The following is a 24866-nucleotide window of genomic DNA, read 5'->3' on the forward strand; positions in this document are numbered from 1 at the left end:
TCCCTCAGCAAACACCGCTGCCCGCTGGGACTGCGCCTCGCCTCCTGAGGGCTGAGATGAAGTCTCCGTAAAAACCGCACCCTCAAATTCCAGCTTCTGGGAACAGGCCCGCTTCCTGAGTCCCTTCACGGGTGCCTGGAAGGACGGGGACCTTCCTTCCTTTTCGAACTAGGGGCTTACTAGGGCTGAGATGGTGTCTCATCCCTCAGATCCTGGTGTCCCTAGGGTAGGGGCAGGGTCCCGCCCTCGGAGTCAGAGCTTCCAGGGACGAAAGCCGTGTCTTGGCCTCCCTGCGCGTGGGGGAAGGGGCTGCGGGACCAGCGGCCTCCCCCCTGGAGGGAGGGGGCTCCCCTGAGGCCCTGCCCCTTTCGTGACATGCTGGAGGTGTCCGGTGACCGAGACACTCCGAGCTGGGTGCAGGGTGCGGCCCAGGGCGTGGTCACCGGGGGCTACTTAGAGCGGCCGGTGCGGTGGCCGGCGTAGAGGTTAGCTTCGAGGCTGCTGGGCACTCAGACCGGGTCATGGCGTGGATCCTGGACTGCCTTTTCGCGTCGGCCTTTGAGCCCCGCCCCCGCCGTGGTGAGTGGGGCCCATCGAGTTGGGGGGCTGCGGGGGCTCGGCTGGGGGCGGCCGGCGGCTGCAGCCCCGGCTGGGCGCCCTAGGGCTTGGCTCGCCGCCCCCTTGCCTCCCTTCCCGCTGGCTTTTAGCTAATTGTTCCGGGCTCAAGGGACTGCCCCGTCGAGGCCCCGCATAAATCACCGGCTTTGCCGGGAACTGGGAGCAATCGCGCTAATGGCACGGTGGGACGCAGGCGAGCGCGGGGGCGGAGTCGCTTCGCTGGCTCAGCCTCCCGCGGGGTACAGCCAGAAAGCCGTGGGGCCAGATGCGCAGGAACGAAGTCCTGTAACTCAGGAGCCCTAAAAGTCCAAAGATGAGTGCCCTTGGTAGGGCAGTCAGAGCCTAGAGACCCTGAAGGTAGCGCTGGGGCTTCCGTGTGCGCCCTGTTCCAGTCTCCACCACAGACTAGAGTGGGCCGCGTACAGTCGTCAAATTCAACCTCTTCATATAAGAGATGGTGACACTGAAGCCCAGAGATGGGAAAGGCCTGGCCAAGGTCATCCAAGGAATTGGTAGCAAATCTGGGTCGGTTTAGGCTTTGCTAATTGTCCATTGCCCCAAACTTCCTAAAGGTGGAAGCCTGCTGGGCGCGGGGGGGGGGGGTGGTGGTGGTGGGTGGGAGGGGGCTCAGCCTGAATTTTCCCTGGGGTACTTGAAATTAATGCTTGGTCCCCCTATGCCTGTGGAATTGAGGACACAAGTGTGCAGAGGTCACAGCCCGGGTGTAAGTATGTGGGTGACATTTCACAGCTTTCCGGGAACTGCTTCTACAAAGTGGATTTTGGAAACCGCTTGTTGTTGTTGCTGTTGTTGTTCCTTACCTCCTTAAACTTTCAAGGGACTGAACGATTCTTTCTGAGGTCCTTTACGACCCTCACCCACACTGTCCTTCACTCCCCCTTGGCAGGCCCCACCCACTCTGGGCTGCCACCTGCCCCCATGGCCACCTGTTTTTCCATAGTCTCCACCTCCAAAATCTATATTGGTGAGAGTGCGTCATTGGTCACCCAGACCAGACCTGGGGTTGTCTCCTCTTTCCTCTGCCCCCTCACAGGCAGGGGAGGGGGTGGGCAGAGAGATCCCAGCGACTTTAGCAGAGACCTGTTTTTCTTTCTTGCCAACCCCATTGCCCTACTGAGAATCATCCCAGGAGTCGGGCCTCCTGCTGAGGGGACTGCAGTCTGCATGCTGAGCCAGTTCAAGTGCAGTCTCTGGCAGGCCACAGGCTCTCTGAAAAGAGCTCTGCATGTATGCAGGGCATTGAATGCTTTTCTTATGTGTATTTTTTTTCAGTTGAGGATCTTGGTTAATTTCAAAATTACACGGGAATTTTATGAGATGTCTATTAAGGCCTCATGGATCAAATACTTTAGCCTTGCAAAGAGGGTGGGTGAAACTCTTCCACTCCTGCCTGGCCTATAAGGTTGTCATGAGACTCCAATGAGAGATGCGGAGGCTCCTTTATTAATAACCCCATGGGAGGAGTCAGTATAACACTAGGTGGCTCACTGCCATCTAAAGACAGTAATGTCCAGTAGAATTAGACGGCTTTTCCTTAAACGGAACCCAACTCTTTTTCCTGGGAGCTTCTACCTTTAGCCTTGGCACTGACCTTTGCGACCCTCCCTCCTAGGGAACAGTGCCAACCCTCCCTGTTCCTCCCACCTCCATTCACTCCTGTTCTAATTCAGGCCAAACCTCTCCAACTACTTCATCTGTTTCACACATGACATGGCTGCAAGGCCCCTACCCACATCTAGCTGTTTTTCTTTGAACATACTCCAAGTTATAAATGCCCAATGACCTGGCCAAAAGAGGATTTCCAGCTGTGCCCCTTTAAATATAGTCCTGGAGGGCTGACTTTCCCTCTTTTGGAAGGCATGCCACGCCCCAAGTACACACATACATCACCATAAATATACCCATACATACACATCCCACTTTCATGCATACCCATGTGCAAGGGCATAAACAAACACGTACTTTCCATGCATCCTATGACTTTCCATACACAACACAATACACTTCTATCACACATGGTATGTTCCACTCACAGCCACATACAGACTTTATTTACATTGGAATTACTTTCAACTACAGCTACTCTTGAGAAAAAGAGAAAACCAAGTTCATTTGGGAGTCTCCAATCTCTGTTTTAGTTCGTGTTTGAACCCAAGACCTTACACTCACTGCTGCATTTCCAGGCTGGTGAGCTCTGTCTCCCCATACACCCTGTGGCACACCACTGCCTACACCAGCCCTATTAATCATACCCTAGAACCTGACACGAGAGAACTTGTAAAAGTACATGGGAAAAGGAAGTGAAAAGGTAAGCTTATTTTGTTGCCTAGAACATTCTTGAAATCCATGCATGGTTTTCTCATAATACACATTTCCATGAACTTTTTAAAGACCTCTTTGTAAACATGGATTTCAGACTTGTGCGCTAAGCTTGTCTTTTAATTCTATTTCCCACGAACCCTTGGAAGTGCCCTCATATGGGCAAACTACTTCCCAGATGCTGGGCCCTTAGGCTCAGTTCTTTACACACACGGTCTTATTTAAGTCACACAACCGCACTTTGAAACAAATGACCCTGTGTACAATATGTTTTTTCCCAACCAGGTAAGAGCCCACTTCATCATACTTATTTGAGAAATGCTGTGCAATGTGAGGGGAGCTTTGTGGTAACAATTAATATTCCATGGGATTATAATGGGTCTTGGTGTCTCCCTTCAAATATGCCTTTCACAACTTCTCAGGAGTTGTGGGGGGGGGGGAGGTGCTGTTAGCTGACTGCTAACTGGGCAGAATAGGGGGCATATTCTACATGTTTCTTCACCTCCATTGCTCCTCGCCCACGGGGACATAGTATCACTGGCATGTCAGAGTAATGCGAGGGTGACAATAGGTAATGGGCGAGCATATGAGGGCATTTGGGAGAGGTGTCGTTGAGATGTGGAGCAGGTGGGGTCCCGGAAAGACCGCCTTTCCCAGGGAACGGGACAGCATGTTTGACCCACTTGCAATTCTCTCTCCAGTTCATGCTTGGCATTGGATGTGGCCTCAAACAATTGGACTTCTGTAAGGCAGCCAAAACTCTAAAGCTGAAGGGACCCCAAGGCCCACTTTACATACAAATTTGATCTTTTCTTAGTGATGGGACCCGATCGATTTGCTGAAGCCAACCTTGGTTGAACTGCAGTAGGATCATTTTCCAGAGCTGAGGCGAGCTCGCCAATGAGACACCTCACTCGGCGGGTGGTCAGGGTGTCAGACAAGCATCTCCACTCACCAAGGGCAGGACTTCCCCCAGTTCCTTTGTTTGAATTACTTGTTTGAACCTCCAAAGACATTTCTCCATGGGAAACAGAATGGTGTGCTCCAGAGCCTAGGTTCCCAGGTTAGCTCACCCTTTCTCCACCGGGAGGATGAACTGTGGAATCTGTGTGATGAAAACTGGCAGAAAATTACCTTCTTGCAAATGTACCTCAGGCTCCAGCAGTAGAGCTGACATTCATCAAGTCTAAATATCAAATGATGGAAAGCTTATTGAGCACTGATAGAGCAGGACACCAGGTCCCTGGGGGTGATTATGCTGTAACAGTGAAGCCAGCCCCTCTCCTTTGTTTTCACACTTACCTACTGAGACAACCTGAACGTCTAACAATAGCAGAATGGTTACTAACCTCTGTGACATACCCACTTGTTAGTTAGTATACAACCATTAAAATGGTGTTTATGAGGAATGCAATAATAACAGGGAACATGGTGTGATTATAACTGTGTCAAACATACATTTTTTTGAAAGGCTGGAAGAAAATTCAGCCACAGTGTGAAGGTTAGAGATTCTACGAAGCTAGTGGGATAATAGTTATGCTTTTCTCTCAGTTTTCCAAAGTCTAAAAGGTTGTATAAAGGTTGTAAAAGGTGTATAAAGGTTGGTCTTAAATTACTCTTATCATTTAGGACTCATGATAGGCAAACAATCTACATAGTGACCTAGAATCCCACTACACATAGTTTTCATTGCAGGATCTTTTTGTTCAAATTTTAGCTTAAATGCGTTGACTGGCTCAGGCCAGGCAAACACCATGTTCCCAATGCTCATGAAATGTTCCCTAATGTTGTGGAGAAAGAAGCACAACTGGTTTGAACCCCAGTTTGCTCTTATAGTGTTGCTCTGAGCAAGTTAGTTAACCTCTATTATTATTATTATACGTCTTGTATAAAAACATCTTATTTATTTGACAGAGAGAGAAAGAGAGAGAGAAAAAGAAAGAGAGAGTCTTCCATCTGCTGGTATACTCTTCGAATGGCCACAACAGCCAGGACTGGGCCAGGCTGAAGTCAGGAGCCAGGAACTCCATCCAGGTCTCCCACATGGGGTAGCAGCAGCCCATGAAGTTGGGCAATCCTCTGTTGCCTTCCCAGGCACATTAGAAGTGGAGCAGCTGGATCTCAAACAAGCACTCTTATATGGGGTGTCAGAGTCCCAAGTGGCTGCTTAATCTGCTGTGCCACTACTCCAGCCCCTATTTTATCTCTTAAATGATATAATGATGCCTACATTTCTGGATTATGAATAATAACAATAATAGTTATTGTTGTAGATGTCACTATATCCAATGCCTTCTGTGGCTCAGGTATCAGAAGATGTGTTTTGTTTTCTCTCCAAATATTTATTATTTGTTAACACCACTGACTTTACAAAGAATATGCCATTTAACTTCCATGACAGCTCTCTGACGCAAATATGCTTATCTTTATTGTAAACACAAAAGTTCAGAGAAGTTTGGTAACTTGCTCACTGTCACACAGTGGCTGAGCAAGGATGACAACCCTTTTTCTGTTTTGTTTCCAAGCTTCAGTGAGATTAAAAGAGATAACATTCCTAGCACTATATGACACCCTGCTGACATTTATAAGGTGGTCCATGTGAATACAGTGTTGGTGATCCCTTGCCCAATGCCTGAATTCGGGTCTTTGTCCTATTTGATTATCCTTCAATTCCTCTCTGCGAAAAGGTGCACATTTCAACTGGGCAATGCAATGCAAACACCACCTGTGTCCTCATAGCTGAGGCTCTGAGTCACTAGGGAATGATTTCTGCTTCCTTCTGGCAGAATCACTTGTTCTCACATGTATCAGCAGAAGTAGGTAGATGGCGTATCTGATGTGCCTTGGAAGCGCCTGTAACATCTCAGATAGTCCTCTGGAGAAACCACACGGCTTCCTTGGGATGAGCACCCAGTACCCGCAGTGGACAAATCTCTGCCTGTGAAGGAAGCTTATTGGTAAGGAACCTTATTAAGCGGTATGGGCATCTCTGGGACTGCTGCTCCAACTCTGTCTTATCCTTAATTGTCACCCTGCCAATTTCCCTTCTCAAAGCCGAGGCTCTGGGACCTCCTTAGAAGCAGACAGGGGTCGGAGCTGGAGAAGTTCTTCTGAAATCCTAAATCCTCAGAGAGATTCACTGATAGACTGACTTGCCGGGGCTGGGGGGTGGGGGGATGGAGGAGTCTCAAGTCAGGGAGGGAAGCATGCAAGATGAATAGCACGGGTTAAAGAGGGAGGAGGTAAAGGCAGTGTCCAGAGGATGGCAAGATCTTAAGGCTGACTTCTGAGAGTTTTCTCCCACGAATCTCAACACTTTCCTCCCCTGTAGTGTCTTCATCCTTCTCTTCCACTCCACGCACTGCCCCCTCCCCTCCCCAACTTCTCAACCTTCTTCCACTCCCTGCCCAAATGCAGCTTTAGCCTGTAGTGACTTGCTTCTGGCTCTAGAGGGCGGCAAAAGCATCAGGGAGGAAGGGGCACAGACTTGGGGTCTTCTCCCACTTCACCACGTTTTGTTAAAGGGTTGATTTTGTTTTCCTTGTACTGGGAGCAAATGAATAAGAATTCATCAGAGATGTATTTCAGGGGTTGCATTGCATACCTCCGGGAGTCATCAGTTCTCCTCTCCCACCCCTATCATCCCATCTGTCCCCCAACCTTGGTGGCTGCTGGAAATTATATGGCCTTAGGAATCCTTGCTAGTTTCCAGGGTAGAGTGAGTCAAAAAAGAATCGGCTGGGGATCTGAGCCGGGAAGTGTTCATTCTCTCATTTTCTTGGGCACGACAGAGCATATTTAGAAGAAGGGATGTTGGCTGGGCCTGTAGTTGGGGTAAGGAGCGGAAGCCTGGCCACCGAGTGGAAAGTCTGAGATGTTCCTGTGTGGAGTATCACAGCTGAAACTTCGGTCTCATTAACACTGCCAGGAGAAACTGCAGGGTGAGAATTGGACTTAAGGGCTGATTCTTCCGGGGCTGCATTAGGCTGATCAAAACATCATCCCAAAAGAAGAGGGGCTATTTCAAGAGTGTCAGACAAAGCATTAATGAGGAAAATTGGCAGCTTAGTCAGTTGACTCCACTCCCTGGGCACCCTGGTTAAAGCACTCTGGGCTCCGTGAGAAGGCAAAAAACGAGGAAGGCGATGAGCTAATCTTGCCCTGAGGACCATTTACTGCATGTGTTGGGCACTTGATTGGCACTGTCCATGGTTTGCCTCCTTCAGTCATCTGAGCCCTTTCTAAGGTAGGCATCAACACCTCCATTTTACAGCTGAGCAAACAGGCTCAGAGAGGTGAAGCAACCTTCCTGGGATCACACAGCAAGTAAGTGATCAAGCTGGGGTAGCGACTCAAAGCTGTTCCATCTCGAAACTTGCACAAATGGAAACTCCAATCTCCAAGGGTTTTACTCTCTCCATCTCCTCAATAAAATACACATCTTAGTGCCCTGCCCCTACATATTCTTTTTTTTAGGATGAAAGCAAGCAAATTGTTGTTTATATTAGATAATATCAAAGCTCATTAAAGTGCTTTCCATCCTTACAATTCGCCCATAGAATCCTCATGTTATGGGGATACATTTCCTTAACTCCTAAGAGAGACCTATAGTGGAGAAGAAGTGTGTGTGTGTGTGTGTGTGTGTGTGTAGTGCATCAGGGGTGGGTGAGAGACAGGGAGAGAAAAGAGAAACTTCAAGGAGAGACTTTGCATGCAGAAGTGGAATTGAAGCTAGTACCCCCAGGGGAGCGTGAGATATCAGTCTGGCCCCACAGCAGCAGAAAAGCTTCATGCCTGACATTAGATGCAGGACTTAGATGGGCCTCTGTGGCGTTCCCCCATTCCTGCCACAGAAAGGAGACATTCGAGCTACTGAGTAACTTCAGGCCAAGCTTTTCCTGTCCACCCAGGATTAAGTGCTGACCCAAGCCCAGCTGGAGAGGAGCTTTATGGATGTTCCTACTGTTTTTCCTCCACGCACCAGGCTCATTTGTGCCAGTTGAAAGGGCACAATAATAACAGTGGCAATTTACATCGTGCTTCTCACTCCCCCACTCCCCAAAAGTGGTGAAGTGAGTCACCACCATTGCATTGGCCCTCTCTCTCAGCCCCCTGATCTCTTTGCAGCAGTCTAGGCTGGCTCCCTGGGGGCTAGCCAGGAGCAAGTGCTTCTAGAGGTCTTTTAGCTGTGACTGAGCCGACAACGTGCCCATCCCCCACCACATTAGTGTATTCCCCCCCCCCCCATACAATGTATTGTTTTAATTTGGATTTCTCAGATGAGGATGCTTCGATGGCATTAGAGCAGCATGAGATCCATTAGGCAAGCACAGTGCTCCCCCAATCATGAATAATATAAAATGGGACCCATTCAGGAATCTTTTCGGGCAGGGGGGTGGCTCTGATTGGTTTTTTACATGCAATTTGATATGGAAATAACTGGTGTGCTTGAAACACACCACACGTGAACTTCTGGTGGTGCCGCTATAAAAACGGGTCTGGGGGAACCGGCATATATTCCTTTACTCCACCCTGACCCCTCACCCCCATTCCTCTCCATACCCAACCCCCCTGACCCTATAACTAGAAAATGCTCCTTCTCAGCTCTTTCTTTCAGCACTAGCCCAAGGAGAGTTCCCAGAACTGGAGAGATTCTTCTGTGCCTAGCGTAATTAAAGACTTTGAGGTGTCAACAGAACAGGTAATTAGGTGGAGAGGTATCAGGTGTCTGGAGACAAAGAAAGTAATTATGCTGAGTACTCTTGGTGCTGTCAGTAAACTCAAAAGAAAGATTTATTGTGAAATGATACTATTTGATAGAGACTTCAGTGTTTAACAGGAAGCAGGGGGACTCTTAGCGAGGCTGTCCCAATAAAGAAAGGTTTAGGAAGCATAGCAGATCTGAGTTCAAATCCAGCTCTGCCTCTATCAGTCTGTATGACTTTGGGGAAGTTACTTAACTACCCTGAGCCTCATGAGTGAAGTGTAAAAATGTGGCAAGGATAGATTTATCTACTTCACAGATCGTTGTGAAGACTCAAGGAGATAATTCCTGCAATGGCACTTAGCACAGTGCCTGATACACAGCAGGTGCCAAATAAATGGTAATATTAGGATTATGCTTAATATTCTTACTAAATACCAGGCATTCTCTGCAGCAGCTCTGAGCTGGAGAGGAGGGACGACAAATCATTGCAGTTACGTGTGATCGTGTCCTGAGAAGCATGAAGAGGGTGTCACTGTGGTGACACAAGGGAGAGAGCCCTCAGCTGAGAGGGGTTGGGACAGAAAGGCAGAGAAAGTTTTGTGTCTCTTGAGTGAGGTCTTTAAAAAGAAAAAAGAATAATAATAAATAGGAGTTTGTCCTGAGGCCCAGGGTGGTCACAGCGTCTAAGCAGCTGGAATCTCCCCAGATAAAGCCAAGGTGTGAAACAGCCAGGCCCTGAGGAAAAACAGTTGGGCTCACCTGGGTAGACCTCCTAGGGGAAGACCTTCAGGTCAGTGACCAAGAAGAATCTTTCCAGTTTACTCCCACCAGTCCCGGCACAGCGCCCTAGGCGCCCTACCTGGCCAATCACGTGCGGCGCCCTCCTCTTCTTTCCTCTGAGCAGCCAGGTAAGTTCACACCCGGCCCCAGCGGGCAAAGGGAGCACAGCACAGGGCGGGCGCACCTCCCTCGCCAGGGAGATCAGGCCAGCGGGGATCCCAGCCACCGCGCCGGCCCCCACCACCGTCCTTGTCCCAGCAGCTTCTCTAGTCACACAGACGCACACACAGTCATCTGGGGACTCTTTAGACAACCATGCTCTCCACACTGCGCTCAGGCACTCACACGGGATCCCCTCCTAAGACACACCCTCTCTCCAGCCCTCAGCCCGCTGGCCACATTCGTCCACACCGCACACATCAATACACTGAAAGACACACGCCACCCTCACATACATAAACCTTTGAACACACATCCCCTCAGCAGACTTAGAGGACACTTTGCTCATGAACACGTTCACACGTTGCACACCACAAGAAACAATACCTGTAAACCCACGCTGACACACAAAACACAAACATGCACCCAAGCCTCCAGGGACACCACACATGCACACACTGCACACGCATATACACTCACCCCAGCAGGGATTTCAACCCGGGCGGAAACACCCATCGAACACACTCAACATCCAGACCACACCCACTCAGTCACACTATAATAGTACAGAAACATACAACCTACAAGCATGCACATCCACACACAAACGCCGCCCGGACACACGGCTCCATATCAGAGAGCGAACACAACACACACCCCACCAAGTACTCGGGCGACAACGTGCACCGTGCACACCCCCCACCCCCACCCAGCCACACAGCGAACGCACACACGGTCGTCCTGCACCCGCGCGCGCGCACATACGCTTACATGCATGCACACATACACACACGGCCCGCCCCCGCCTTCCCTCCGGGCGGAAGGGAAGGGGGCGAGGAGGGGCGGAGGGGAAGAAAGGAGGGGGGATGGGCGGGCAAACGCCTGCACACGGGTTCTTTTCACTTTGACCGGGGGCGGGGGTTGCCCCCTGCTTCTCACTCCCAAGCCAAGGGAGTGAGTGAGTTCGGTTTAGGCAGGTCCAGTCGGAACCCAGGAAAACGCGAAGGTCCAGGCAATCGGTCGGCAGGCGCTAGGGCTCCGTGGGGACCCTGACTCCGCATGCTGGCGACCCCGTTGGAGGCGTCTCCTCCCCGCACCCTCCCCTTGGCCTCTTCACAGCCTTGACCTCTGACCCCCCCCCGGGGGGGGGAGTCCTTTTTCCTTTCCTACCGGACTGTTGGGGGTGAGGGGCTTTACTGGATTTTAAAAAGTAAGGAGTTGAGCTCTGCAGCCCGGCTTTTTGCGAAACCTCTTCCAGTCTGGCTTGGAGACTGCACTTAAGGAAAGGGTATTTTGCAAAGCAACAAACTTTCTACACAGGCTGTTGGAAATCCCTGACCCCATGCTAGACACAAAGTAACGCTAGGGCGTTGTAAATGTCCCTCTCTCCCTCTTACGTCATGCTATCTGGCAGGGCTCTGTGCAGCCCAGCACTCGCCCGCGACAGCTCCTGGGCTGTCAGTGAGCTTTTTTTTCAGCACACTAGCCCTCCCTCCGGAGAACGGAGACCCCAGCCGGGGCTGTCGCTGGCTGCTGGGGGCGGCAGGGGGCGGCAGAGTCGTTAAAGGTGCTTTGCACTTCAGGTGGCACAGTCCCCGCGGGAAACTCTGAGGTCCCCTCCCACCATAAGCGCGCGATGGGAGTCACTCCACAGTGCTCCGCGGTCACGTGCCCATCTGGCTCGCGTCCTCCGCTTTGCTGCTTTTCTGTGAAGACAAGCAGCCGGGAAAAGGGAGGTGTAAGGAGAGGAGCCCTCCTCCTCCCCACTCCTCCGTGACGCATAGTATGAAGCGCCTTGTAAAAGTGCACAGGCTTTCGAGTTAGCAGCGGTTCAAATCCCAGCTCTGCTAATTTGTAGCTGACTACCTTGGCACCTTGCCAACGACCTAGCTTAGGTAGTTGTGAGGTTTAAAGGAGGTAACATGGGCAGAGTTTATCCCGGCTAAAATGCCTCAGATGTCCATTCTTCTCCTGGCCATCTCCTCCCCCTCCCCATTAAAGAGATAAAGATGTGGGAGTTTAGGGGAAAAGGAGCAGAGGCTGGGTGGGTGACAGGGTCATCAGCTGATGCCCTCAAGTCAGGCCAGAGATGAAGAAGACCAGGGGTTCATTGCAATTAACTTTTTGAATTGCTTAAGCGAGGTCCTGTGTTTAAGGGAGACGCCCACAGCAATATTTCAGCGAGGCCACTCACTGGCCACAAGAAATTGCAGGTCGCAATGCCAATCCCTTCTGCCTGTCGGCACAACCTCTCTAGAGACTTCTCCACTCACCGGCTTTGCATTCTCCCCTCCCCCCACTGAGGTGCCATATTCATATTTCAAAATAGTCTCAATACTTCAAAACTCATAGTGTACAACAGTACTTCACAACATTGGTGGAAATGGAATTAAATGTGTGAGTTTGTTTTGGGGCAATTTTTCTCATAAGTGGGAAATGAGTATTATGAAAAGCTATGCATGGACTTCAAAATTGTTTTTTTTTTTTTGCACCAAAATTAACTCCTACTCTCTTACTTCTCATTCCATTTTTTCCACGAACTTTTTGAAGTCCCCAACATACTCCTTGGGTGCCAGCGATGGCTCCTGCTACCTTATATTTGCAATAGCACCTAACAAAGTGCTGGACACACCTGCAGCGAGAGCTGTCCTAGGTGACAGTGCTTGGAAACATGGAGACTCGAGGGTACAGAAGGCATCATCCAAAGGAACGTAGAATGGCGAGGCCAGTAGTGGACCCCCAGGCACTGGGAGGTCAGCAAGCAGGGCTTTGGCTAAGGAGCCAGTGCCTTCCTCCTCAAAGCCCTCTTTCTCTGAGCCTGCCTGGAAGGGCCTGGTTGCACTGCGGCTGAGGCTTCTGCAGTCAATTAAGAAGAAAGCTGCTTTCCTGGAGGGCAGAGGCCCTGGCCAGCTCGAGTGAGTCACCACCTCAGAGTTGGGCAGCAGAGGTGGTGCGAAAGTGGCAATGAATCAGTCCGAGATGGCATGGGGAGATCGCCTGAGTGATGCTGAGAAGGGGCTGAGGCAGAAGCCGGCGTCCTTAGGCTGGGTCTCAGTGATAGAGTGTCTCCTCTGTTCATTGGCACACAGTCAGCTCCTCACCTGCCTTCCCACTTCCACTCCTTCCAAGTCACAAGGATAGCTCTGGCAGCCTTCTCAGCAGGGGAGTGAGTAGAGGGGAAAACACCCCCACTGGAGGAAAGAGGTGTTTGGGGAACCCAGGATCCAGGTCTGACTCTGCTACTTACCATGTGACCTTGAGCAAGCTCTTTTCCCTCTCAGCTTTCCTTGAGCTCTGTCATTCCACACACTCATGTCCTCAGTGTGATGGAGTAAGCATTTATTCACCCATTTTGCAGCAGAAAAAAACTGAGGCTGGGTGGTGCTCACTGATCTACCTCCTCTTTAATATGTCACGCTGTCTTTGTGTATCTGCGAGCAAAGCAATCACTGTAATTCAAGCGCCAAACCTGCCAGTCCTGTGTCTAGCTAGCTCCTTATGCAGTCAGGCTCAAACCATGTCTCCCAGCTGTTGCAACAGCAACCCATTTTGCTGGCTACCTGAGGGAATTTGCCTTGCGTCTGCTCTGACAGACATTCTCCCCCCAACTCATCTTGCCCTCACAGCAAAAGGCAGAGAGATGCACCCCCAGACCAGCCCCTTCGCACAATGTGGGGAAACTGGTTGCAGGATACTGCAGTGGGGAAGGGGAGCAGGGCTGGCAGGGCCAGAAGGAGGGGCTGCAGGAAAATTCAGAGAGAGAGAGAGAGAGAGAGAGAGAGAGAGAGAAGATGCCAGGGACAAATCGGACCAGGCGACCAGGCTCAAACTGCTGTTCCCTGCCTTTCTCCCCCTCTCCTGATCTGGTGCTCTAGAATGTGTAAATGGGCAGCACCCAGCCTGTTTCCATCAGGAAGAGAGGGAGAGATCCTCTCCTTCAGTGGAAGGAGAACTTATCCCCAATATTCAAATGACACTCCTGTAGTGGGTAAGATTTGCTTATTTCCTGGGGGAGGGGGAGAGGGTGAAGGCATCCTGGTGGTAGTGATGACACAGGGGTGCCACCTGTGCTGCTGCTGAAGCCAGCAGCGTGCTTGCTTTCTCTCTTTACCAATGGAGAAGAGAAACTTGCTACATGGATGTCACTTCCAATCCAGGCCCCTAAAAGCCTTGTCCCTGAATCTTTTGGGGGGCGGGATCAGCCCACATCTTCTTGGGCTGCCCCAGTAGCTGTGGATGCCTGGGCCAGCAGCAGTCCCCTTTCAGCGCTCCTCCTTCTCCCTTCTCACTTTTGCCTCTGCTCAGCTTCTTGCTTCTCCCTGCCTGCTGGGCTCACCCATAGTCACTGTCATTCTTGACTTCCCTCTCCTTTTTCTTCTCCATTCCCAGACTCTCCCTGTGTCTTTTTTCTTGGCCCCAGAGAGGAGGACATCTTCTTGAGAGGGTGTATAATTGTGTATTTGAAATCCCTGCACTTGAGGTCTTGCTTGGGCAACCCTATATTACCATTGTTGCATCACATGAAAATATGCAGCTTGCATGAATAATACAGTTTTGCTTGGTGACTAGTGATTTGTATACATGATTGATGGGCTGCAGATTAGGAAAGGTCATGAAAGGGAAGACGGTTTGGGCAGCTGTGCCTGGCCTTCTGACTTCCCCAGGTGCCTAGATAAGCAAAAGAAGTCAGAGAATGAAAAATGAAGACCGTTGTAGTCTGTGCGAGTAGGGGGTTGGCAGGAGGGCTTTGTGAAGTCAGCTTTTATTTGCCCTTGCTGCTCACTGAACTTTGAACCAAATGACCTTGTTGTCCCTGAGTTCCGAAGAGCAGAAGCCCTGGGCAAGAATGGGAAACAGGGAGCAGGAAGAGCCAGGCACGGAGGGGAGGGGGTGCTGCTTGTGCAGTCCTTGTATGCAGAAGGGCCAACAAAAGATGCCCCCTGCCCTCGAATGCCATACCGGTTATGGCAGAAGGGAAGCAACTTGGCCTGGTGCAAAGTGTGCTGAACTGAGAGTTCTGGGCTCTGCCACTAATTAGCTCTGTATCCTTGGGTTTCTTAAGCTTCTGACCCTTCACTTCTGCCATCCCTTCACCTCTAATGTGAGATCCTATGGCCTGGCCAGGGGAGGGGACACTGGGAGCGCTCAGAGGGAAGGGGCCCTTGTACGGTGAAGCAGAAGCAGTGGGAGTAGCCCTGGGAATTCAGCAAACAGGTATGCGTAAGGCACTGAGCTGGCTGCTGTGTAGAAAATTGCTATGATTCAGCCCCTGCCCCACCGCGGAAAGCTGTACTGAGAGTGGGGGAATCTGAGCGGCAGAGCCAAGCGCTCGCAGCGCCTCCAGCTCCTCGCAGGACTTGCCGCGGCCGCGTCGCGGGACCGACTGCCTGGTAGGGCACGCAGCACCTTATTCCCTGGCCGGACCAGGACAGTCGCCGAGAGGTAGAGCAGGGGCAGGGCACCAGGGGCCAGAGTGCGGCCCGCTGCGGGGCGACCGAGGGAGGTGAGGGCGCTCCAGGTGCAGCGCCCGACGTGAGGGAGGGAGAGGAGGCCGAGTTTTCTTGGGTGCTGCGGCCGGAGCCCGGGTTTTCTTGGGCAGTGGCTCAGACCAAGAGCTCGCAAACAAGATTGCATTTTTCTCGTTCTTGGCGGGGGGTCAGGCAGCGGAGAGTAGTTTTTCTGCGTCTCGTAGGGTTCTTCAACTTTGCAGGTTCTGTGCTCTAGCTAAACGGGGCGGGCCGCGTGGAGCACAACCCAACCAAGCCTGAAGGTTGTACTCTCGCGGGCAGTGGTAGCCAGAGGTCCAGGACAAGCTGGTGAGGCGGAGAGCACAGAGTCCGCAGCCCACCTCCAACCCTCTCTCCTCCCTTCCCCATCACGCACCCATCCTAGCTCTAGGCTAAGGGTTTGCACCCTGCCGTGGGGGGGGGGGGTCACAGGCCTGCGGAAGGGCTGGGGAGGGGGCACTCTCCAACCGCAGATTGTGGCCCCCTGGCCCCACGTCCTGGAGTTTGCTGTCTCTCAGAATAATCAAAGACTTTGCAGACGTGAGGGCTGTGTCTCTACTGTGTTGGGATGATCATAAATTATACCGGTTGTATTTTGGGTTTAGAGGAGCTTGTGGACTTGCCCAAGGCCACTCAGCTGGTTAGTAACTGAGGACCTCTGGACTCTTGTCTGGGGCTTTTGTTCACTGCATCATAGCCCAGACAGTAGTCTAATTTTGCAAAGGGATGGATAGAGGAATAGACATTTGTATTTTAAAGATATGGTTGTTTTAATGCAGGCTTTAAATGCTATTTGGATCATGAAAACTACAGGGAGAAAACATCTCCCACAGTCCCAATTCCCTATGACAGTCACTCATACAGGATTTTGAAAAAGAAAACTGGCAGAAAATTGGATGCTGGTTGGGGGAAGATGCAGTCAAAGGAGAAGAGAAGCAGTGGGGTTGGTGCAGAAGCTGATAAGTAGAGATTCTGAGATCCTCTATATTCTGAAGCTTTCCTTGCCATGGCCTCTGTTCTTATGGACTGGGAGAGTGACCTCATGGATCTTTGCTGTCTCATGCCCATTCTATAGAATTCTCAGATGTGGTTTGGAGAGGCAAATGCTGGATAGCCCTCTCTTAGTCAGGGTCTCATTTCCCTCTTTCCCTCTATTTCAGGGAAGAGGGGATAGGGGTATTTTCTGTGTGGAAATATATATGGGCAAGAGTGTGAGGACATGTGTGTGGTGTGTGTGTGTAAAGTGGAAAGAGACTGGAAGAGGGAGTCTTTGGAGAGCGCTGGGGAATTAAGATGGGAAGAATGAATTGGAATTCACTCAGTGTGTACTAAAAACCCACAGCTGAGTAAGGGTCTTCATAGTGCTAATGGGCCTGGGGAAACAGTTGATTCTTAGTAGTTCTTAAAGGAATAAAGGAGAAGAAATTAAATTAGCACAGGAAAGGATGATGTTAGAACCATGGGTCTTTCTTGAGAGTCCTTCAGACCCTTGACATTTATGTGACCTTCAACTAGACTGTCAGATCTCAAGGGCAGGGACTGAGGCTTTCTACTCCAGATGTCTCTTCCCTTCCCTCCACCATATATAGCTTGGATGGCTTGCATACTGTGCTGAGGAAGCCAAAGTCACAGACCAAATCCCTTTTGTGGGTCAGTTAGCTTGTTTTCTACATTTTACAGACTAGCCCCCCCTATACCCTGCCTTGCCTCTCTGATCACGAAACATTCAGTGAAGAAACAGTTCTTCTCATCCCCTCTGCAAGTATACTTTTTGCTGACAGTCGGTGAGTACTAACTGCTCTCAAACTTGACTCTCAGATATTTGGGGCAGGGGAGGCAATGCCTCACTTTGGTACAGCCCTACACCCATTGCAAGTATCTTTCATTTCACTCTTTTATTAAATAGTCCCCACAGTTGTACCTAATAGGTGTCATGATTCCTACTTAGCAAAATCATGGATCCGAGATGTGAAAAGTGAGATAATTTGCTACCAGTCACATAGTTGGGGAGTGTGTGAATTTCCATATGATGAGGCTGGGGTTTGAACCCAAGTTCCAGTCCATATGTCAGTAGCGAGATATGAGGTTGGGGTGGGCTGGGTTAGAGATATATAGAGATAAATATATTGAGGTTGTGGTGCCTTTCTCCTGTAATTCCTCTACCTTTCATGACAGGTTTTTTTTTTTTTTTCAAATCTATATCATCTATAGCTATAACTACCTGTATCACTTGTATCTTCATTCCCATTTCCCAAGGAATGGCATAGATCACTATAATATGAATGAGACCACAGAAGTCCAGCTACTTCCTTAGGCAAGAAGGTAGTCTTGACTTTGACATTCCTGCTGCAGACAGCAGATGTTGCTTATGGATACCCAGAAAAGCTATGGTTTGGTGAGAATGGCAAGATATAGGTTGGGTCAGCTAGTTTCCACATTACATGGTAGTTTTGTACAACTTGAGGTAAGTCACAATCTCTCCAGGGCCATAGTTTGTTGTTATCTTTGAAATGGGGGAAAATAATGCTCAACCTACCTCTTTCCCAGGGGTTGTTGTGAGAATAAAGTGGCATGATTCATTTATTTGTGAGTCACGAATAGTTGTTTTAATTATAAGCCCTTTATGTTCCCTCAAACCCTCAGAATCTATAATCCTATGATTCAGCCAACAAACACATTGAACACCTACTGTGTGCTAGGATTTGGAGATAATGGACATATGTAAAGCTTTTGAGAAAACAAAAAGCATAAATCTAATTAGGCGTTAAATATTTTTACTTCCTATTGACAGGACGTCTTAATTTTACTTTTTTGCTTTTTCCACTAAAATTTAGTGGAAGCAGCAACCAAAAAAAAAAAAAAAAAGGATCTATGAGCCACAGCTTGTGATGGCAGTGCTAATTATGCACACTAACACACACTGCAGACAATAGTCAGCATGTCTACATCTTGTTGTGTTGTGTTTGATGTCATATCACCTTGTTTATATATATTGTCTTTCCTCATTCTGAGCTGGAGTTGTTCAATACAAGTGAAAAAGCATGCATCCCGCGTAATGTGGAATGATGACTGAACTTATTTTACCAGGATGTACTGGCTTATGGGATTGGGCTTTGAACATGTGAATTTGTTTTATTTCATTTTTTAGTGATGCTGAGTCTTGCCACTATTAAGGAAAAGTTGGTTGGGGTACTGGCAAGAGCCCCGAGGCTGAGGATATCTGTGTTCTGTCCAGGCTCTGCTGTCAAATTGCTGTGTGGTCTTGGGAGACTCCTGTCCCTCTCTGAGCCTCAGGTTCCTGAACTGTAGAGAAGTTTGGGGCTAGTTGATGGCTAAGGTCCCTTTCTATCTCTGAACCATATTCTGAATACATTCACATCAGAATATTAGGATAACCATAGTTAAGTAGTTCCTGAAGTATTTCTTTTTCTGAAGCTGGGGCTGCTTTCAATATATTTTAACAATCCTACCTCTAGTTTATGAGTGTCTGCTATGACATGATGGGATAACTCTATGTATTACCGAACACTGTCCCCACATTTAATTATCTTGGGGCATCGCCACCGCATAGGATAAAATGAGTCATTTTGTTCACGGCATCTGCAGCCTTTACTGAAATGGAGGTTATGGGATAACAACTTAAAGGCTAACTCATTAATGCTCAGGGATGAATGAGATAACGTGTCCGCAGACCAAATTGGTGCCCAAATGTTTTCATCTAGAGACCCGTATCTCTTTTCCATGTTGCGATGTATTAATGGGGATGTCTTTATCCATTGCCACTGCCTGTAGACATTTGAATAATGCAGATGCAATACTTTCTGGGCACCCGGCCCCATTCACTATCAATTTCTCAAACTCTGAGGAGCTCCCAGAGGCTTGGAGCAAAAATCTGATGACGCCATGAAGTGTCTAATTTATAAGGATTCAAAGCACAGCATCAGTGCAGCTGGGGATATTTTTTTTCTTGTGGGTGTTTACTAGTGAGCACTGCACCATTCCCAACTATTTGATGTGGGGCAATTGAGTAAATTAGTTCTCCAAATGGTGAAGGCTGTGGATTTGTGCCTAGTTGAAAGCATTTCCATCCTCCCAAAGTCAAAGCAGGTGACCTTTCCAACATTAATTTGTTTCTCCATCTGTGCCATGCATTTTGGGAGGACATGAGGAACAGGCTTGATGCCACCCAAGTGTATTTCCCCTTTTGTACTGCTGGGGTCTTGATTTGGGTGTCCCTCTGCTCTTTGTTCAAATTATCGCTCTTGGTGTCTGCTAATATCCTAGCCCCATTTACTGATCCACATGAAATTATATGTTCTTTTGCTAGTGACAATATAAAATTGGATGGTTTGAAAGAGAAATTAATTTTGGGACATACAGCCATTTTACTAACCTGAATAATAGCATTGATTTCAATTGACCTATGCAGTTAATTCTCCTAAATCTTATAAGGTGATATTTGAATATTTGACCCTGGTGAGCTTGGAGAGTGAAGCAGAAAGACCTGTTCTCAATAGTCTCCCAAGATCTCTTTGCCTGTGTTAAACAAATTCAAATTTAGTAGAGATTGAACAGAGTAGGTTGCTCAATGCATTGATAACACATCCTAATTTTATGTAATTACTTTTGAAGCCTGATGTTTGCCAGCAAATTCAGGCCCTTTGCAAATCACCTCTAGCATCAACCTGTTTATTAAAAACCAATGCTAAATACCATACATACATTATTCATTTAACTCTCGCACAACCACTGCAATGTGTATTGTGTCACCTCCCCCCACCCCCACTCCCCATTTTATAGAGGAGACCACTGAGGCTGAGAGAATCCAACTGACTATCCTCAGGTCACACAGCTAAGAGATCAGAAAGCTTGGATTTGAACTCAGTTCTGTTTGGCTCCAACTCCAGTGCCCAGACCAGATCTTTGCCTAAAGATACTGCTTTTACAGATGTCTTGAATTATCAACTGAACCCACAAGCCAGTTTGCTCTCACCATCCTCTTGAGTCCCTATTTGGTCTCATGGTCACTTCAAGCTAGTGCTGTGGCCTGATGAAGGAGGAAGGGGGAGACCATCTGGAGCAGGAGAGGTCTCTTGACACTTCTCTGTAGGAAGCCTCCTTTGGGGCTCCACTTGGAAAGTCAGACCTGAGAACTGAGGGTATTCAAATCTCAAGAACCTGTTCTGCACCTGTTTCACAGCGTCTGAGGTGTCTGCTTCTCCCCTCCCCATCCTGCCCATGTGCCTCTGGTCTGGGCACACTGTTCCTTCTAACTCTGCTTCTGTCTTATATCCCACTGGTGCCTTGCAAGGATTGAGGTCCAGCAAGAACGTGTCAGTTTTGCAGAACTGCAGCTTATGACTGCTCTTAAGTTTAGCCCTGTATGTTCAAGCAGGGAGGCAATGACAAACGGTTTATTCTAAGGCCTTTGATTTCCTTCAGAATTGTAAGCATCGAGGCTGACTCATCTCTCAAAGGCTTCTCTCTCTCTCTCTCTCTCCCTCTCCCCCTCTCTCCCTCTCTCCTTCCATCCCTCCCTCTCTCCCTCTCTCTCTCTCCCTCTCTCTCTCACTCTCTCTCTCTCTCTCTCTCCTTCTGGGGATGGCATTGATTTGAGGATTTACTGCTTGTTCTTACCTTGTTTTTTGGGGAAGGGAGGGATTTCTTTTCCTCCTGCTTTTGGGTAAGAGAACCAGCCCTGCTCTTTGGATTATCAGAACTGGTAAGCCTCAATAAGAAGAAATAGCTGGAACTCCAAGACAGGTACAAAAATGTCTGGATTTGGGCAAGGGGAGAGGGGGAGGGATGTTAGAAAATTTAAATCAGAGCTAGGCTCTGTGTGCCAGGATGAGACCCTGGACTGAGAGGCTCTGGACCTGCCATCTCCAGTGGGGGATTGCTAGAGGCTTATTCTGGAACTGTGCAGATGCATGTAGCTTTGGTGAAAATGGTTACTTTCTGGTTGCAGTTTGGTGGTTGGGTTTGGGTGCTCACTTTGAGTCTAAGGGATGGTACTTTGCAGTTGAAAGGGCTTTAAAATCCATGTGGAGGGCTTTCCTCTTAGCTTAGTTCAAAAGCTAAGAGGAAAGGCCCCACATTCTTTTTTATACTGCACCTCATATCTGGCCAGCATTTCCAACATCTTTAAGGAAAGTAGGTGAAAGAGAATTTTGGAGACAACATTCAAAGTGAGGTTTGCTTTTTGGACAGAAGATAGCTCATTTGTGTGAATTACTGCATGGTAAGCCTTTACCTACCTTTTCTCTTTCAAAGCCACATTACCTGATCTTTGAAATTTAAGCTCCCCCTCTTGTCTAAATAATATATAGAATATTCTTGGAAGGGAACATCAGGAAAAATAGCACACGAATACTTCCCTTTTAGTCAAAAGATTTAGTACCCCACGTGCCACATTCTTTTCTCTACTGGGAAGCAGCATATACATATTCACCCAAATCCCAAACTTGGGAGCTACCCTAAATTCTTCCCTCTCCATTACAAGTAAAAATTGGCCCCAAGTCCTGTCAATTCCTCCCATACAATCCATCCTCTGCTCCAGCGCCAGTGACACTGGCATGGGTTAGCCTCCCTTGCCTCTTGGCTGTTCTTCCTACATTGAGCTCTCTACTCTAAGCAAGCTTCTCCTGGCTCTCTGTGATTTTTCCAAGGTGTAATCCTTTACTCCATCACCCTCTGCCTAAAATCCCGTGGTGGTTCCCTGGTGCCTTCAGGAGGCAGTGCACCTCCTTAGCATGGCTTACAGGGCCATTCATGAACTCATCCCTGCCCATCCAGATTTAGCTCCTTCCAATCCCTTAAGAAAGCTTCTAGAAGATGGCAGCCTCTCTCCCATCTCTTTGCCTCTGCACAAGCTGTTCTCTGGACGCTCCCCCACCCTGCCTGTCTCCAGGCAGACTAAGATGTTTTCTCCTTTTCTGCTCTCAGAGTACTTTGTTTATATATTGGCCAACTGACTTATCACAAGGTTTTGTACATTGTTGCTAACCTGTGTATCTCCTTCACTGCACTGTTAAATCTTTCATGAAAGGAGTAATACTGTCTTGCTCATTCTTTGAATCTTTTGCACCAGGCACTAAGTGGGCAATTAATAGTTTTCTTGTCTTTGTTGTTGTTGTTGTTGTTAATGAATGAATGAAAGAACGAATGAGTAATAGAGGATAGACAGGAAAGGATGAGGTGTGCAGTGTGGGAAAACCCCTGCTGGGGGATCCCGTGCAGCCCAGGAGCAGTATGAGGTGGTGGGCTCCACCTGGAATGCACATCACGTGAAGACCAACTTCACTCTGCTCGCCAGTTTTGTGTAGAGAGGCTCCCTAGAAATGGTCTGGCAGTGATGTTTGTTTTGGTACACATTTTTCTTTTCATGGAAAGTAATATAACCAAGTTGTACAATTTGTTGTAGATAAGAAAAGGCAAAGGTACACAAAATCCCACTGTTTAACACAGCCTGTTACAATTTGTGTGCATTTCCTTTAGCCTTTTATTTTTATGCATGCTTTTCTTCACACAGTTATAATTAACACAATTCTGCACTTTATATTTGTTGTTAAAAAATCTCTTTGTAAACATCACTTTAATGATTGCATGCTTTTTCATACTGAGGTCATTACATAATTTATATAACCAATCTTATTGCTGGGCTAGCTTTTTTCTCTTTATTTTTTTAATTTTTAATTTTTTATTCCTGTTCCAGCTCATCTGCATATAGTTTTTTTTTTCTTCTCTGTTGGAAAAGTTCATTAGGATATATTCCTAGAAATGAAAATTTTGGATTTTTGGGTCAAAGGGACTGGGGATGATTTTTGGCTGTAGACTTGTGTGTCCACTATGTTTTCTGGAAGGGTTGTATAAATTTACAGTGCTCCTAACCCAGAAGAAAATCCCCTGTTTACCCAACCTGGACAGCATCAAGTATCATCATCAAGACACAAAATAAACTCTTTCAATGTTCTAATTAGTTGATGGAAAATACTATCTTATTTTATCTCAAAGTGCTTTTTAAAAAATTGAGTTAAAAAAAAATCTTTCCCTTCCTTCCTTTTGCCAATTAGGTTTTCTCTTTTCTGGAGTGTGTGTTCAGGGCTGGTTTTTTTTTTTTTTTTTTTTGTAAGTTGGATTTTTTTTTTTTAATAAGCAACCAGAGGCAGCTCTGCTTGAGGGTGAAGCCGCCTCCCAGTTTTCCCTCCTCCCCTACCCCCCTTATAGTTCTCTCCACCAGGTCCAGTGACAATTGGATGATGCAGCCCTGATAATCATCCGATTCCAGAATGGGTGGCTGCATCCCTTTTCGGAAGACAGCAAGGACACTGTGCTCCAGAATCATGCCCCCTTTGCTGTTGTTGTCTGCCTTCATTTTTTTAGTGAGCGTCCTGGGAGGAGCCCCAGGACACAACCCTGACCGCAGGACGAAGATGGTATCAATACACAGCCTCTCCGAGCTGGAGCGTCTGAAGCTGCAAGAGACTGCTTACCACGAACTCGTGGCCAGACATTTCCTCTCTGAATTCAAACCGGACAGAGGTGAGTTGTACCCCGGAGTGTGGCATCCTCGCCTCCGGGCGAGTGGATGCCCCTCGGGCTCGCCGGGACGGATTAGGGGTCCTGGAGGAAGGGAGGGACACGAGCCCAGTGTCGGACCTGGTCGGTTCTCCTAATGCTTGGGGAGCTGAGGCAGCGGGAGTTGAAGGCTTGTTTGTTGAATTTCGGAAAAGGTAAAGATGAGTTGAGTTGGGTCAGAGACCGGGGTGGGGGTGGGGGGTAAGGTACAGTAAGACAGACAGGCAAATGTCCGGGACAGACAGGTGCACAGAGGACAGGAGAAGAGACAGACATACAAGGTACGGGGTGAGAATCCCGCAGATCGGGACAGAGGCACAGAGGGACACTTTTAGAGAGGACCGGGACAGAACAGACAGAGGGGTTGAGAGAGACAGCGAGACAGGGAGAGAGACACGCGCGAAACCTGGAGAAGATCAGGAGGGCGGTGCAGTGTCGGGGGTGGCGGCGGGAGGTTCTGTGTGCGCGCTACCCTCCCCAGGCGGCCGCTGGGGAGCCGGCGGGATGCAGCACTGGACCGGGTTCGAGCGCACCGCCGGGGGATCTCCGGGGCACGGGGCGCTGAGCTGAGCGCTGAGCCAAGCGGGGGAAGCTAGGGAGACGCGTGGACTGAGGGGCGCCCCGGAAGGATTGAAAAGGGCAGGGGGCGGCAGATTTGCTAGGCGCGCGCCACAGGCGCAGCCGGAACAGAGTGAAGCGAAGGGCGAAGAGACCCGGCGGGCAGCCGCGGCGGCCGGTTTCGGAGCGCGGGGACAGTCTGGTGTCGCTGATTCTCGCGCCGCAGCTCGCTGAGCCGTCGGCAACCCGGGTGATTGCGCGCCGGCAGTAACTTGGCTACCCCTACCCGCGGTGGCGCTGCGGGCAGCCCCTCCTTTAGCCTGTTGCATGATCCGGGCGCCTCAGCCCCTGAATTTCTGTTGGAAGTGTTGTGTGGAGCGATCACTGGTGCGTAGCAAGATGCAACGTGCGCGCGCGGCGCCTCCAATCTTGTGCTTTGGTTAAATTCTTGAGAATCTCCTATGTGTTAGATGAGATTGGTCCTGGTGTCAGGCGGGGAAACTGAGGCCGAGAGCAGGCAAACCACTTCTCACGTGTTGGACTGAGCCTCCCTTCCCCAGCGCCCCCTCCCCCTGCCGCATATCGATGCATGGCGATGTTTTAGTCACTTGTGAAATCCT

At 49.0% G+C, this 24866-nt stretch overlaps 1 protein-coding gene across 6 annotated transcripts in view; it reads left to right on the top strand.

Annotated features, from left to right (window-relative positions):
* The first annotated feature begins 419 nt into the window (after positions 1–419).
* ARHGAP36 (Rho GTPase activating protein 36) overlaps positions 420–24866 on the top strand; it is a 31225-nt gene continuing 6778 nt past the window's right edge. For 2 of the 6 annotated variants that reach the window (XM_008273208.4, XM_070067229.1), the window contains exons 1-2: positions 420–579; positions 23494–23652. In XM_008273208.4, the coding sequence (XP_008271430.1) occupies positions 522–579; positions 23494–23652 (217 nt within the window). In that variant the 5' untranslated portion in view covers positions 420–521. Of the gene's footprint in view, positions 580–5765; positions 5916–23281; positions 23653–24866 lie in introns of those variants that run through there. The other 4 variants (XM_070067228.1, XM_051827538.2, XM_051827537.2 and 1 more) reach the window with 4 other exon arrangements.

This window comes from Oryctolagus cuniculus, chromosome X, assembly GCF_964237555.1.
Source record: "Oryctolagus cuniculus chromosome X, mOryCun1.1, whole genome shotgun sequence".
NCBI lineage: Eukaryota > Metazoa > Chordata > Mammalia > Lagomorpha > Leporidae > Oryctolagus > Oryctolagus cuniculus.